Genomic DNA, 15910 nt, shown 5'->3' on the forward strand with positions numbered 1-15910 from the left:
CTTGTGTTTCCTTATTTATTTTCATTTTGGATGATCTGTCCATTGGTGAAAGTGGGGTGTTAAAGTCCCCTACTATGATTGTGTTGCTGTCGATTTCCCCTTTTATGGCTGTTAGTATTTGCCTTATGTATTGAGGTGCTCCTATGTTGGGTGCATAGATATTTACAATTGTTATACCTTCCTCTTGGATCGATCCCTTGATCATTATATAGTGTCCTTCTTTGTCTCTTGTAATAGTCTTTATTTTAAAGTCTATTTTGTCTGATATGAGAATTGCTACTCCAGCTTTCGATTTCCATTTGCATGGAATATCTTTTTCCATCCCCTCACTTTCAGTCTATATGTGTCTCTAGGTCTGAAGTGGGTCTCTTGTAGACAGCATATATATGGGTCTTGTTTTTGTATCCATTCAGCCAGCCTGTGTCTTTTGGTGGGAGCATTTAATCCATTTACATTCAAGGTAATTATCGATATGTATGTTCCTATTCCCATTTTCTTAAATGTTTTGGGTTTGTTATTGTAGGTGTTTTCCTTCTCTTGTGTTTCTTGCCTAGAGAAGTTCCCTTAGCATTTGTTGTAAAGCTGGTTTGGTGGTGCTGAACTCTCTCAGCTTTTGCTTGTCTCTAAAGGTTTTAATTTCTCCATCACATCTGAATGAGATCCTTGCTGGGTAGAGTAATCTTTGTTGTAGGTTTTTCTCCTTCATCACTTTAAGTATATCCTGCCACTCCCTTCTGGCTTGCAGAGTTTCTGCTGAAAGATCAGATGTTAACCTTATGGGGATTCCCTTGTGTGTTATTTGTTTTTTTTTCCCTTGCTGCCTTTAATATGTTTTCCTTATATTTAATTTTTGACAGTTTGATTAATATGTGTCTTGGCGTGTTTCTCCTTGGGTTTATCCTGTATGGGACTCTCTGTGCTTCGAGGACTTCATTAACTATTTCCTTTCCCATATTAGGGAAGTTTTCAACTATAATCTCCTCAAATATTTTCTCAGTCCCTTTCTTTTTCTCTTCTTCTTCTGGGACCCCTATAATTCGAATGTTGGTGCGTTTAATGTTGTCCCAGAGGTCTCTGAGACTGTCCTCAGTTCTTTTCATTCTTTTTTCTTTATCCTGCTCTGCAGTAGTTATTTCCACCATTTTATCTTCCAGGTCACTTATCCTTTCTTCTGCCTCAGTTATTCTGCTATTGATCCCATCTAGAGTATTTTTAATTTCATTTATTGTGTTTTTCATCATTGCTTGGTTCCTCTTTAGTTCTTCTACGTCCTTGTTAAATGTTTCTTGCATTTTGTCTATTCTATTTCCAAGATTTGGATCATCCTTACTATCATTATTCTGAATTCTTTTTCAGGTAGACTACCTATTTCCTCTTCATTTGTTAAATCTGGCGTGTTTTGACCCTGCTCCTTCATCTGCTGTGTGTTTTTCTGTCGTCTCATTTTGCTTATCTTACTGTGTTTGGGGTCTCCTTTTCACAGGCTGCAGGTTCGTAGTTCCCGTTGTTTTTGGTATCTGTCCCCAGTGGCTAAGGTTGGTTCAGTGGGTTGTGTAGGCTTCCTGGTGGAGGGAACTAGTGCCTGAGTTCTGGTGGATGAGGCTGGATCTTGTCTTTCTGGTGGGCACATCCACGTCTGGTGGTGTATTTTGGGGTGTCTGTGGCCTTATTATGATTTTAGGCAGCCTCTCTGCTAATGGATGGGGCTGTGTTCCTGTCTTGCTAGTTGTTTGGCATAGGGTGTTCAGCACTGTAGCTTGCTGGTCGTTGAGTGAAGCTGGGTCTTGATGTTGAGATGGAGATCTCTGAGAGATTTTCGCCGTTTGGTATTACGTGGAGCTGGGAGGTCTCTTGTGGACCAGTGTCCTGAAGTTGGCTCTCCCACCTCAGAGGCACAGCCCTGATGCCTGGCTGGAGCACCAAGAGCCTTTCGTCCACACGGCTCAGAGTAAAAGGGAGAAAAAATAGAAAGAAAGAAAGAAAGAAAGAGGCTATAATATAGTGAAGTAAAATAAAGCTATTATAAAGCAGAGCTATACAGACAAAATCTCACCCAGAAACATATACATATACACTCACAAAAAAAAGGAAAAGGGGAAAAATTAATCTATCCTGCTCCGAAAGTCCACCTCCTGAATTTGGGATGATTCGTTGTCTATTCAGGTATTCAACAGATGCAGGCACATCAAGTTGTTTGTGGAGTTTTAATCCGCTGCTTCTGAGGCTGCTGGGAGAGATTTCCCCTTCTCTTCTCTGTTCGCACAGCTCCTGGGGATCAGCTTTGGATTTGGACCCAGCTCTGCGTGTAGGTCACCTGAGGGCGTCTGTTCCCGCCCAGACAGGACGGGGTTAAAGGAGCAGCTGCTTCGGGGGCTCTGGCTCACCCAGGCCGGGGGCAGCGAGCGGTACGGATGCGCGGCGAGCCTGCGGCGGCAGAGGCCGGCGTGACGTTGCAGCAGCCTGAGGCGCGCAGTGTGTTCTCCCGGGGAAGTTGTCCCCGGATCATGGGACCCTGGCGGTGGCGGGCTGCACAGGCTACCGGGAGGGGCGGTGTGGAGAGTGACCTGTGCTCGCACACAGGCTTTTTGGAGGCGGCAGCAGCAGCTCCAGCGTCTCACGCCCGTCTCTGGGGCCCGCGCTGATCGCTGCAGCTCGCGCCCGTCTGTGTAGCTTGTTTAGGCGGCGCTCTGAATCCCCTCTCCCTGCCCGCTGCGAAACAAAGAGGCAAGAAAAAGTCTCTTGCCTCTTCGGCAGCTGCAGACTTTTTCCCGGTCTCCCTCCCAGCCAGCTGTGGTGCGCCAACCCCTTCAGGCTGTGTTCACGCCGGCAGCCCCAGTCCTCTCCCTGCGATCCGACCGAAGCCAAGCCTCGGCTCCCAGCCCCGCCCACCCCGGCGGGTGAGCAGACAAGCCTCTCGGGCTGGTGAGCGCTGCTCGGCGCCGAGCCTCTGTGCGGGAGTCTCTCCGTTTTTCCCTCTGCGCCCCTGTTGCTATGGGATCCGCGCTGTTAGCCGCGGCTCGCGCCCGTCTCTGAAGTTCGTTTAGGCGGCACTCTGAATCCCCTCTCCTCGCGCACCAGGAAACAAAGAGGGAAGAAAAAGTCTCTTGCCTCTTCGGCAGCTGCAGACTTTTTCCCGGACTCCCTCCCGGCCAGCTGTGGTGCACCAACCCCTTCAGGCTGTGTTCACGCCGCCAACCCCAGTCCTCTCCCTGCGATCCGACCAAAGCCCGAGCCTCAGCTCCCAGCCCCGCCCAGCCCGGCGGGGGAGCAGACAAGCTTCTCGGGCTGGTGAGTGCTGCTCGTTGCCGAGCCTCTGTGCGGGAATCTCTCCGCTTTGCCCTCCGCACCCCTGTGGCTGCGCCCTCTTCCGTGGCTCCGAAGCTTCCCCCCTCTGCCACCCGCAGTCTCTGCCCGTGAAGGGGCTTCCTAGTGCATGGAAATCTTTCCTCCTTCACAGCTCCCTCCCACTGGTGCAGGTGCCGTCCCTATTCTTTTGTCTCTGTTATTTCTTTTTTCTTTTGCCCTACCCAAGTACGGGGGGAGTTTCTTGCCTGTTTAGAGGTCGGACGTTTTCTGTCAGCGCTCAGTGGGTGTTCTGTAGGAGCAGTTCCACGTGTAGATGTATTTCTACTGTATCTGTGGGAAGGAAGGTGATCTCCGCGTCTTACTCTTCCGCCATCTTCTCTCCTCCTCATCGGTACTTTCTTATATATTCTGTCTCTCTGTTGAAATTCTCACTTGTTCATGCATTGTTCTCCTAACTTCACTGAGCATCTTTATGACCATTATTTTGAACTCTATCAGGTCAATTACTTATCTCCATTTCATTAAGGTCTGTTTCTGAAGTTTTATCTTGTTCTTTTGTTTGGAATGTATTTCTCTGTTTCTTCATTTTCCTAGACTTTCTGTGTTGGTTTCTATGCAATAGATAAAACAGCCACTTTTCCCAGATGGAACTTATTGTTCAGCCCAGCCCTAGCTGTCGTTTGTCTTTTAAACTTTTGTGATTGTCCAAGCTGCCTTCTTAGTTCTTAGTGTCTCCCAGTAGTTGAGGGTGTACCAAGACCTGTCAGTGTCCCAAAGAGGAGGATCTCAGTCAGAACCTAGATGCAGCCTGGCTGGAAGCTGAACCCTCAAGCAGCAGGTTTTAAAGTATGCGTGTAGGCTTCTTTCAGAGAAAGACCAGAAGATTGCCTTTCTTTCTCTTCCCTCCATGCTGAGCCCTAAGGGAATAGCCAGTTAAGAACAGTTGTTACAGTCCTGTGGGACTGGTGAACATAAGCTCTGCTAGCCACCAGAGCCAGGCGATCAAGTGGTGTGTCCCCCTGAACAGCAGCTGTAGAAACTGGAGCATCGGAAGTGTGCACAACATCATTTCAGGGAGATACCAGTGACCTGGGGATAGGCAGAAGGAGAGCGCAAAGATGGCATCTGCCAGCTTCCCAGTCTCTGCAGAAGATTACAGTTGGCCCCTAGATTTGTGTTATATTAGGAGACTAACCCTCAGATTTCAGCTTTTAAGATAGGCAACTAGGTCTCTTTCATGGAAAGACTGGGAGATGGGCATTTCAGTCTGCTGGCTCTGTGCTGAGCGGGGAGTGAGAGAGGGGGTTAGCCACCAAGAGTCCTCAGGAGCCCATTTGTTCGCTACAGCCTTGTGGGTCTCATGGATGAAAGCCTAGCTGGCTTTCAGAGCTAGGTGTTTGGGGGTCCCATCCCTCAGGTGGAAGTTTTAAAAGTTGGGGTACTGTATATTAGATCCAAACTCCTTAGGGAGAAGCTAGGATTTGTGAGTTCCCTCCTCATTGTATGTTGCTGTGCTGGAGCTGGGGGTTTGAGTGAGATTGTGCCTCAGTCTCTCCTACTCGTTTTTATGTGAGTGGGTTTTTCTCGTTCACCCAATGTGTAGGAGTTGCACAGCTAGTTTCTGGATTTCTTTCAGAGGGAGTTGTTCTATATGTAGCTGTAGGATAGGTGTGTCCATGGAAGGAGGTTAGTTCAGGAGCCTCCTTTGTCACCATCTTGAGCTGGAACTGGCCTACACTAAATCTGACAGATATTTTTCAGTCCACATTTTATTTGAGCTTCCATTAGTGTTGACTTTCCCTTTGACTGCCATATTGCTCTACAGGTTTTCCTAGCCTTCTGTAGCCATTCTCTCTCTCTCTCTCTCTCTAGTAAAGAGAGCCTCAACGTATATCACCAGCCATTAAATGTTGACCTTCCTTAGGGCTCAGTCCTGGTTTTCTGAGCTGCTCATTCTGGCAAGCTCATCCATACCCATGATTTCAGTTAGTATCTGTAAACACACAACTCCCAAATCATATCTCCAGCCCAGTCCAGGGCCATATATCCCACTCTCTACTTAACCTCTTCTCTTAGATATCTCAAAGACTGGTCAAACTGGACATGTCCAAAAATGAACTCATGATCTTACCACCCATTCCCTTACCCCATTATTTGTACCACTGTAAAACTAACTTATCAAGGTAATTACATTCAGCCCTATGAATTGTCATTGCACAGCTCAAGGAGAATTCATTCACATAGGCTATAATGTGAATGGTGCCCTCTGGAGTTGAAAAATATGGCGACCCTATTTTCCAGTGTTCCCTCACTCAGGAAATAGCACATCAAACTGTACAAGCCAAACATCTAGCAGTCAAAAATGAAAAACAAAAACCTAGGGATCACATTCATTTCTCTCTCTCTCTCTCTCTCCTCCAGCTCATCCAGTCACTGCCTCCCATTCATTTAACCTCTTAAACTGCCCTTAAATGAATCCACTTCTTACCAAACCCATCACCACCACACCACTCGAATCCAAGTTACCATTATCTCTGATCCAAATTACTGCAATAGACTCATAATGCTAATTTTAGTAGCTTAAAACCCTTAAGTTTCTTTCCTTAGAATGGTAACTTCTTAACATGGCCTACAAGACCTTTTCTGCTCTAGCCCCTACCTATGTCTCCAGTCTCATCTTGCATCATGTTCCCCTCATTTTCTCAGCTCCAGACCTATCAACCTCCTTTCAATCCCCAGTCTTCTCCATACTCTGTTCCATAGCAGGAGCTTTGCACATGCTATTTTCTCTATCTGGAATCTCTTCCTTTCCCTCTTTACCTATTTAACTTTACCAACTCCACTTCTATTTAATTCTTCAAGTTTTAGAATAATTTTCTTTTCCCCATGGGGTCATTTCTTGGCCAATTCACCAGGCTAAATCTTGCTATAGGAAGCTTTCATTGCATTGTATACCTCTCCTACTTAGTTTTTATCACAAGTTCAATTTTATATTTATTTTCTCATTATCTGATTAATGATTATGTCCCCACTAAAATGTAAGTTCTCTAAGGATGAAGACCATATCTATTTTTACTCATTATTGTTTTCCCAGCACCTAGCGCAGTACTTGGCATATATCAGAGTGTTTATTAAGTTAGTTAATTAATTTCTAAGAAGGAAATGATTCACTAGAGCTAGATTAAGCTTGTATCCACAGAGGAGGAAGGTCAGACTAATGAGACTGGGGAACTGGGGAAAGTGTAATACTGCAAACAAATAAATATGGTTTAAAAGGGAACTAAAAACTAAAGTCAGGTACCAAGACACGAAATAAAAAACAGCACAGTGTTTGGCTTAAGAAATAAATCTACTCTGATGGGAGGAACATGAGGTGAAGAGGCAGATGTCTGGATCCCAGCTGCAAGTAGTATCTCATAAGTGTACACACACACACACACATACCTGGTTGACCCTCATGTACCTCAAATTTGATATGCCCAAAAGTAAACCAACCGTATTCACACATACCCTCTAAAGTGTTCTTCCCTGTGAATTTCCTATGTCAGTGAATGGTGCTACCATCCTCAGAGTTACCTCATCCCCAAATTTAGGAGGCATCCTTTATTCTAACATATTTCTCAAACCCCACATCTTAACAATCACCAAGATCAATCCAATCTAACTTCTAAATATATCTTAGATCTATCCATTTCTCCCCATTTCTACAGCCAGTAATTAATTAAAACTCTCACCATATTTCGTTATTACCAAAACCTCATAACTGATTTTCTCCCTCCACACTCATGCCTCCTATTCATCCGTTCTTCACACTACAGTCAGAATCATCCTTCTAAAAGGAGAATGCTATATCACATGTCTGAAACTCCCTCTTGCCCTTAGACTAAAATTCATACCCTGTAGCTTGATAAAAGCTGTCTTTCTCACCTTGAACAACCTATGATTCCTCATCTCTAACCACTGATCCCACCACCTAAATTCTAATCACATTAAACTAGTTTTAGTTCCAGAATGTCTGGGGCTAATCTTAAAGTTTTCTCGTACTTCCATGTCTTTGCAAATGCATCTCCCTTTGCCTAAAACGTTATGCCCACTTTAGTCTACTTCTACACTCCCAGACATTTCTATCTAACTAACTCATACTAATACTCCTAATCCTACTCATATCTAGCTAACTCTTACTTTATACTCAGTTCAAAAGTCAACTCCACTGGAAGTTCTTCCTTATGCCTGGCTCCCATAGAACTTTATACTTCCTTCTCTCATTATATTGCTCAATCACACTGTCTATCTTCTTCCCTGGTCAGCCTCAAACACTAAGACGTAAACATCTTGAGGGTAGACAAGATGTCTTATGAATCTTATTAGTTATTAACAGAGAACAATGGCATAGCATCTAGCTGTTCAAAAACTATTTGACTTAAAAAATTAACAACCAAAGTGAACAATGACTTCTAATGGCTTTTCTTTTCTTATTTCAGCCCAAGTGCTTACATGGTTGCAGCTTTCCTCTTTCTCCTGATGCTACTGTTCTTCAGTATTCTTGTTCTGAGCTACTTTCACTATTTGAGGATTTACAGAGAATATATTTATGAACCACTGCACAAATCTGAAAGAAAACAAAAGAATAATTAGAAAAATGAAAGTTTATTTACTATGAATATATGTATGTAGAAAGAGTGTGTATATATACTCATATTGAGAGTGTGTGTGTTTGACCAAGAAATACTAAGTATAAGCTCATAGTATCACCAAATTCAAAATCTCAAAAATGTTCTTAAATTACCCAAAACAGAACTATTTTAATATATAATGTATGTTATTAAATTAATCCTTAATGTGTTCACTTTTATCTTAAGGTAGTCTGTATACTCTTACATGGCTTTTAAAAAAATTTTTTTTAAGTTTAAAAACCACCTAAGTTTGGCTATTACAATCCTTCCTAAGAATGAAAGAAAATTTTTGAAAATATATTTAAATGTGTCAAATATTATTATTTTGCACAAAACTTTTCATATGAACCTTATATGGCTATAGTTAATGTATAAAAGACTTAATAAATATGTGAATTTAAATAGTCTGTCAAAGATATTTCAGAAGTTTTTCTAATGGTAGATTCACATATGAAATATAACATATTGAAAATAGGAGGCTAATACTCTGTCTTAATTTTAAGTTTTCAAATTTGATTTTGATGCTCAAAATAAGCTTCTTAACTTGTCCAAATGTGACCACAGCTTTCTAAACCATTAGTATTTGAACAATCAGGATCCACCTAGAGGAGAACCAGCAGGAGATTTTGTGTGTGTGTTTGTGTATCTGTGTGTGTATAAAGAGATTTATTTAAAAGAATTGGCTTATGGGGAGGAAAAGTCGGAGATACATGGTGTGCTGAGCTTTAGCTGTGCTGGGCCCAGCCAGAGCGGTGGTATCCTAGCTCATGTTCTTCACTCCCTCATTGAACTTTATTTAATTTCATAAATTGGCTCCTTTCCCCTCACCAAAAAAGAAAACAAAGAAGAAGAACAAAAAAAAGAAGAAGAATTGGCTTATGTGATTGTGGAGGCTGGGTAAACAAGTCTGAAATCCACAGCACAGACATAAAGAATGGAAGATCAGGAGCAAGATGGGACTCCATGGGCACAGATCAAAGCTATTGTCCACAAGTAGAATTTCTCATTTTACTAAGATCAGGAACAAAACAGGGATACCTGCTATTCATCACTGTTTTGAAGGTTCTGACATTACAAGAGGAAACTAAAATAACCATTATAAATGCTAGGGGAAAGGAGATAAAATACTCTCTTTCAATAATAAGATTATATGCCTAGGAAACCCAAAATGAGGAACAAGAATTATTAGAATAAGAGCATTTGATGGCTCAATATAAGGCAAATATTTAAAATTTAATACTTTTTCTCTATAATATTTATATGACAGTTTAACAGCAATAGAAATAATAAAAAATAATCTATTTATTGTAGTGACAAATTACACAGAATTAAATTTAATATGAAAGGTGTATGCCATACATGAAAAACATCTTTAAAATCTTTATTGAAAGAGGTGAAACAAGATCTGATAGAAATATTTGATGGAAAAAAGAAAGAAAATGACCCAATATACAATGAGCAAAAAATACAGTCATTTCACAGAAGAACATACCCAAATAGCCAATAAACATATTAAAAACAACTTTTTTTAGGGTTTACTATATGCCAGAAATTGTTCTAATAATTTATCTAATCCTCTTCAACAGCACTATGCAATTGGAACTATTATTATCCCATTATAGAGATGAGGAAACTGGCACAGAGAGGGTAAATAATTTTTCTAAGGTCACACAGCTGGTAGGTGAAGTATCAGGCAAACTGGCTCCAAAGTCAGGTGCTTATCTACTGAGGATGCTCAACCACACCAGCAGTCAGAAAGATACAAACCAAAGTTACAATGAAGCTACCTTTCTCACCTGTTGGCAAAAACTCAGAAGGGTAATACTCTTGGGAAGGAATAAGAATCAGGGATGAGAAACAATTATCTTGCATTTCTGAAGGAAACGTGAATTTTTAAAGAGTTTTTGGAAAGCAATCTGGCAAGATCGATTAAAATTTGAAATATTCATTCTCTTGGACCCAGAAATCCCACTCTTGGGAATTAGGAGTCTATCCATGAGATGTGAGGACCAATGTATACATAATATTCAAATAGTTTTATATATATATAATAGTTATATATAAGTATTATATATACATATATGTGTGTGTGTATAGATAGGTAGATAGATAGATAGACAGATAGATAGATAGATAGATAGATAGATAGTGTGACAGAACTCTAGAAGGAGAATTAATGTCTATCAGTAGGTGAATGGTTGAATAAATGATTGGTCACTGACCATACGGATCAGTCTGTATTAGTTGATTTAAAAGATTTTCCACAAGGTTTTGTTAAATGAGAAAAACAAGTTGCAAGGAAGTATTTATAGTATGATCCCATTATATAAACAAAACAAAAGCTCTGTGTATGACAACGTAGAGTAAAGTATGGAATGTATCGTGTAGCATTTTGTGTACATCATGTGCATGTGTGCATGTGTATGTCTGTACACTGCAGGAGCGGGAGAAGGTATGTAGCAAGAGATGTAGAGAGGGAAGGATATAAACAAAACGCTCAAAACTGGGGAATAAGGAAACAATAGAAAAATAGCAGGGAATTCCAGTGGTTAGGACTCTGTGCTTTCACTGCCAAGGATCTGGGTTGGATCCCTGGTCAGGGAACTAGGATCCCACAAGCCATTTGGCATGGCCAAAAAGAAAAAAGAAAAAAAGATGATTTTAGAAAAAAGAACATAGCATATTAATTCTTCTCTTTATGTAAAACGATGTGTCTGTGCATAATGACAAATGAAAGGGTGATCATCACCAAACTTAAAATGATGTAGTTCCAGGTGATATTTGCTTTCTTACTGTTGTTTCTCACCACACTGAACTTATACTACTTAATTAATCATACTGAGGAAATCTCTTCTCACTTTGAACAAAAGACTGAGAATTTAAGCAGTGGAGACAGCAAGTGTAAACAACTCTTTCGAGGAGTTCCTTTTTTTCTATAAGAAGCAAAGAAATGGAGGGCAACTGGAGGCAGAGGTGAGGTCAGGAAGGTGCTATTGAGTGTTAACAGAAATAATCCAATGACTAGGGAAAATTGATGATCCAGGAGAGAAAGGGGTGACTGCTGGATCAAAATCTTTGAGTAGGCAAGATAAAATGTGATTCAGCGCTGAAATTGAACATTTCACCCACTGTTATAGGAGGGAAGCCAGAGTTCATGTGTGTTGATGTAGGTGGGCTGGTGAAGATGAGTGGTTTGTGGCAGCCATGAGGGTGCTCCTTGCAAGCCTCCTACTGCAGGAGTGTAATTGACCCAGGGCATCAGCTACTGCCCCCTGAAATCCACCACCACATTTGCACCAAGGCCACACCTCCAACCCGCCCTCAAGTCGCTCCCTCTCCAGTGACTGAGTGTGGTGGGGATACTTAAGCAGCCTGGATCCTAGGTAAACACAAGACTCCTGCCAGCCTGCCTCAAGGACTCCTGAAGGCTTTACCAAACCTCCTTCATATTGCATGGCAGTTGAGGGCACCTCCACCCGATCGCTCTCTCTCTCTGACTCCGCCTACCTTCCACAATGTCCTATTTCCTTTCAGACAAGCATTTACCTAATAAAACTATTGCGCACTTAATCCAATGTTGGTGACAGTTTCCAGAGGACCTGGACTAACACCAGGGGTAATGTGAGTGGTCTGAGAAAACAGGAAGTGGGAGAGGATTTGAGACTGGCTCAGCCAGTACCCAGCAGGCAAAGAGGGCACCATCCTGAAGGGTATGCAAGGCACGAACCGTTCCTGGCTCAAGGTGGTAGTTTAATTGCTAAAGTTTTTATTGGTAGTGACCTGGGGAAATGTCCTGATGGAGGGGAGTGTTATGCAGGTACAATGGAGCAAACATTTGAAAACCATGGGGCTAACAAATACAGTGAAGGTTGCTGGTTACTGCTAAGTGTATATATATATACACACATATATATGAAACATATGTAATATATATAATTGACATAGAACATTGTGTAAGTTTAAGGTACACATGAGTTGATTTGATACATTTATCTGTTGCAATATGATTACCACCATGGTTTTAGGTAACACTTCTATCATGTCGCATAATTGTCATTTCTTTTTTGTGCTGGGAACAATTAAGATCTATTCTCTTAGCAACTTTGAAGTTTACAATACAGAATTGTTGACTACAATCACTATGCTGTGCATTAGCTCTTCCAGATTTATTCACCTACTAGTTGCAAGTTTGTAGCCTTCAACATCTCCCTAATTCTCCCACACCCACCCCACCCCCCAGCATCTAGTAGCCACCATTCTACTCTGTTTTTAGAAGTAAGGCTTTTTTTTTTTAAGTCTTTTTTAGATTCCATATATAAGTGATATCATACAGTATTTGTCTTTGTCTGGTTTATTTCATGTAGCATAATACCCTCAAGTTTCATCCATGTCGTCTCTAATGTCTGAATTTCCTTGTTTCTGGATGGGTGAGTAATATTCATATCTCTCTCTATATATAAATATAGATATAGCTATCTCACATCTTTTTTATCCATTCATCTGTTGACAGATACTTAGGTTGTTTCCACATCTTGGCTATTGTGAATAATAATAATAGTAATCTGCAATAAACATGAGAGTGCATGTATCTCTTTGAAATCCTGTTTTCATTTCCTTTGAATATATACTCAGAATTGCTGGATCATATTGCAGTTCTATTTTTAATTTTTTGAGGAAACTCCATACTGTTTTCCATAGCAGCTGAACCAATTTAAATTCCTGCCAACAGAGTACAAGGGTTCCCTTACTTCCACATCCTCACCAACACTTGTTATCCCTTGACAATCTGCAGAAGGTTAGTGAAAAAAAGAACCACAGCAGTTAAAGGTTAAGTGTGGGAACCAGAGTGCCTCAGTGGTAGCGTATATAGAGACCAGCATCACCAGTAAAGAAAGGGTAGACACAATTTAACAGTAGGCTGAAGACCCGGGAATCACAGGGCTCTACAGCTGTTTGAACACTCAATCAAGGCAGGTCTGTTATGCAAAGGTCGAGGCGCTGGTAGGGAAAACCTGGCATTGTAAACACTGGGACAGAGTCATCTGGATGGATGCCTCTGAATACGTTGTCTCTCCACAGCCACTCCACCCCACACCCACCCTCTGGGCATGCAGACATGGCCTGTCTACCTCTAGAAAGAGCTACCACTTCTGCTGGGCTGGAAGGTTCTGCAGAAGCTTCTCCCCCACAAGACAATAGGTCCCCCGCCACCTCCTCTGATGGGTTAAATCCCAGCGTAATCCAGCTGGTGCTGGGCCTGATAAGGGAAGGAAGAAGTACAAAAATGAACCTGCATGTACTGGCAGGAACCAGGGGAGTATGCCTGGGATTGGATTCTGAGGCCTCTTTAAAACTGGATAAGCAAGAATTTGTTGAGTTTGAGCCATTTTCTCAGGATGTGGGATTTAACTAATGCCCTAGCAAAGACCCAGTGAGTCTTAGAAGCCTAGAAAAAATGCTGGCCAACGCTCTGCAAAGTAAAAAAGAAACAAAACCTGGTGTCCTGGCAGTTGGTAGAGGAAGGAATGAAAAGGCTCAGGGAGGTGGAGGGGCTGGAATGGAGGCATTATACAAGCCCAGAAGACCCAGCAGAGGATTATGTCCCATGAAAGGGTCCAGATGGCACACTAATCACCAAGGGCATTTTGATGAGAAGACCACCAGCATCACTAAAACGTCCAGTGGTGTCTCTCCTCTGCAGCTAGGGATGACAATAGGTGAGGTGGCCACAGGGCTCGTCGGGTGGATGAGGCCCTGAAGTAAGAGAGGTTTGGTAGTGGCACTTTACTTCCTGAAGCCAGGAGGCCACAGTTACCATAATGACAGGAAAGGTGCAGCTATGGGGGCTTGACCTACAGGGAGTTGTGAAGATAGAACATAGTGGTGTTAGTGGCAAAATTATCAAGCAGCCAACAAGGCTGCTGGATGATAACATCTAAGAAAAGAAAAGAATGGAGGAGGAGGTTGAGGGCAGTTGTCCCTATAAAAAGTCACAATCCTTTGCTCCAGTCCCCAGACCTGAGTAGATTTTCAGATCCAGAATCTGTTACCTGAAGAAGTGGCCAGGTCCCTAGGAAGAAGGACCCTGCAACCGTATGGCAAGTCTATACCGTGACAATTCCTCCTCAGACCTATGGTCATTTACTCAGGTGACTATACTGAGGAACGGGGAATAATCAGAGGTTTTGAGGACTATTTGATGCAGGTCTGAGTTAACATTGATACCTAGAGACTCAAAGTGTCATCAAGCCCCCCCTTTAGAGTGGGGACCTATGAGGGCCAAAGTGGCTTTGGCCATGCCGGGGGTCTTTACCTCAGTCCCCGAGTGCATAATTGAAATTGATATACTTGGCAGTTGGAATGAAGCCCACACTGAGCCCCCAGTTTGTGGAGTAGGATCAATAATAGTGGGAAAGGACAAATGAAACCTCTGAAACCGTCCCCACACACACCCCTGAGAAAGCTAGAAAATCATTATCATTTTCCAGGGCATAGCACAGATTAGTGCCACAATTAAGGAACTAAAAGATGCAGGGTTGGTGGTCTCTGTCAGATCTTCATTTAATAACCAGTCTGGCCCACGCAGAAAATGGATGAATCCTAGAGAATGACAGTAGAATACTGCAGATTTAATCAAGTAGTAGTGCCAATTGCATCCAGTATGCCAGGTGTGGAATCAGGGCTAGGGCAGGTTAATCAGGCCTCAGGTATATGGTATGCAACTACTGACTTGGAAAATGCATTCTTTTCCATCCCACAAGAAAAGAATATCTGAAACAGTTCACATTCACATGGACAACAATATTAAATTTTCTGCCCATCCTATGAGATTCCCAAGGGTATATCCTCATACAGATAACCGAAATAACAAACCAACCTCATTTCTGGTCCAATCACAGTGCCTGGGAATCAATGCTGTTGTGGGCCCCAGGTCACATTGTACCAGTTAAGAATGAAACAGCTGTTCCAGATCAAGATGGCAGAGTAGGAAGATCCTGAGCTCACCTCCCTACACACCACAACTGCCACTAGATATAGAACACTTATCTCTGAGAATGACCTGAAGACTAAACAGACTTTCTACCGATAAGAATATAAAGAGAAGGCCACATCAAGACAAGCAGGAGGGGTAGAGACATCTAGTCAAAACCCACAACCCCACACCCACAAGAGGGAGGGATATCACAACTGCAGAGGTCCCCCTGAGGAACAAGAGGTCTGAGCCCCATGTCAGGATCCCCAGCCCAGGGGACCTGCACCAGGAAGATGAGCCCCCATAACGTCTGGCTTTGAAAAGCAGCGAGGTTTACATCTGGGAGACCTGGAGGGCTGTGGGAAACTGAGGCTCTACTCCTGAAGGGTTTGCCCTCAAACTTGTTGGCTCCAAGTCCCAGCCCAGAGGCAGCAGCTTGAAAAGCACCTGGGTCATACAAGAAGAAGATTCATTGACTAATTTTAGGATGTGTGCCAGAGGGGCAGGGATCTGGTAGAATTTTCTTTTTTTTTTTTTTTTTTTAGTTCTTCCATTTAGCTGACAGGCACCATTTCTGTCACTCTCAATCAACCTAGCTAACATCATGTGCCCCACCCCACCATTTTCCTGAGGACCCGCCCCAGCCAGCCCCTCCAAAGCAGCTCCTGCCCCACTTCTCCCAGCATGCAGTTTCAGCCTACACCAGCACCCCTCCAAAGTGGCTCCCAGTCGCGGGAGCCAGCCCTGCCCACCACTGTGCCCGAAGCAATCACAGCCCAACCACAACATGTGGGTGTCTGCAGCCCATACAGGGGATGTCTCTGGAGCACTTGGCTCTGGTGACCACAGGTGTGGCACTGGCCATAGGCCTTCTACATAAGGCCACTCTTTCAAGACTGCTCCCAGGCTTGAAACTGGGACATAACTGATATACCTAATACATAGAAACAAACACAGA

General features: G+C 42.8%; 1 protein-coding gene across 1 annotated transcript in view; it reads left to right on the forward strand.

Annotated features, from left to right (window-relative positions):
- The window catches only part of CATSPERE (catsper channel auxiliary subunit epsilon), a 219041-nt gene extending 210993 nt beyond the window's left edge, over positions 1-8048 (forward strand). Inside the window, exon 15 of the mRNA XM_036869246.1 lies at positions 7788-8048. Within this exon, the coding sequence (XP_036725141.1) occupies positions 7788-7941 (154 nt within the window). The 3' untranslated portion in view covers positions 7942-8048. The remainder of the gene's footprint in view (positions 1-7787) is intronic.
- Positions 8049-15910: the final 7862 nt, after the last annotated feature.

Source organism: Balaenoptera musculus, chromosome 1 (genome assembly GCF_009873245.2).
Source record: "Balaenoptera musculus isolate JJ_BM4_2016_0621 chromosome 1, mBalMus1.pri.v3, whole genome shotgun sequence".
Classification (NCBI taxonomy): Eukaryota; Metazoa; Chordata; class Mammalia; order Artiodactyla; family Balaenopteridae; genus Balaenoptera; species Balaenoptera musculus.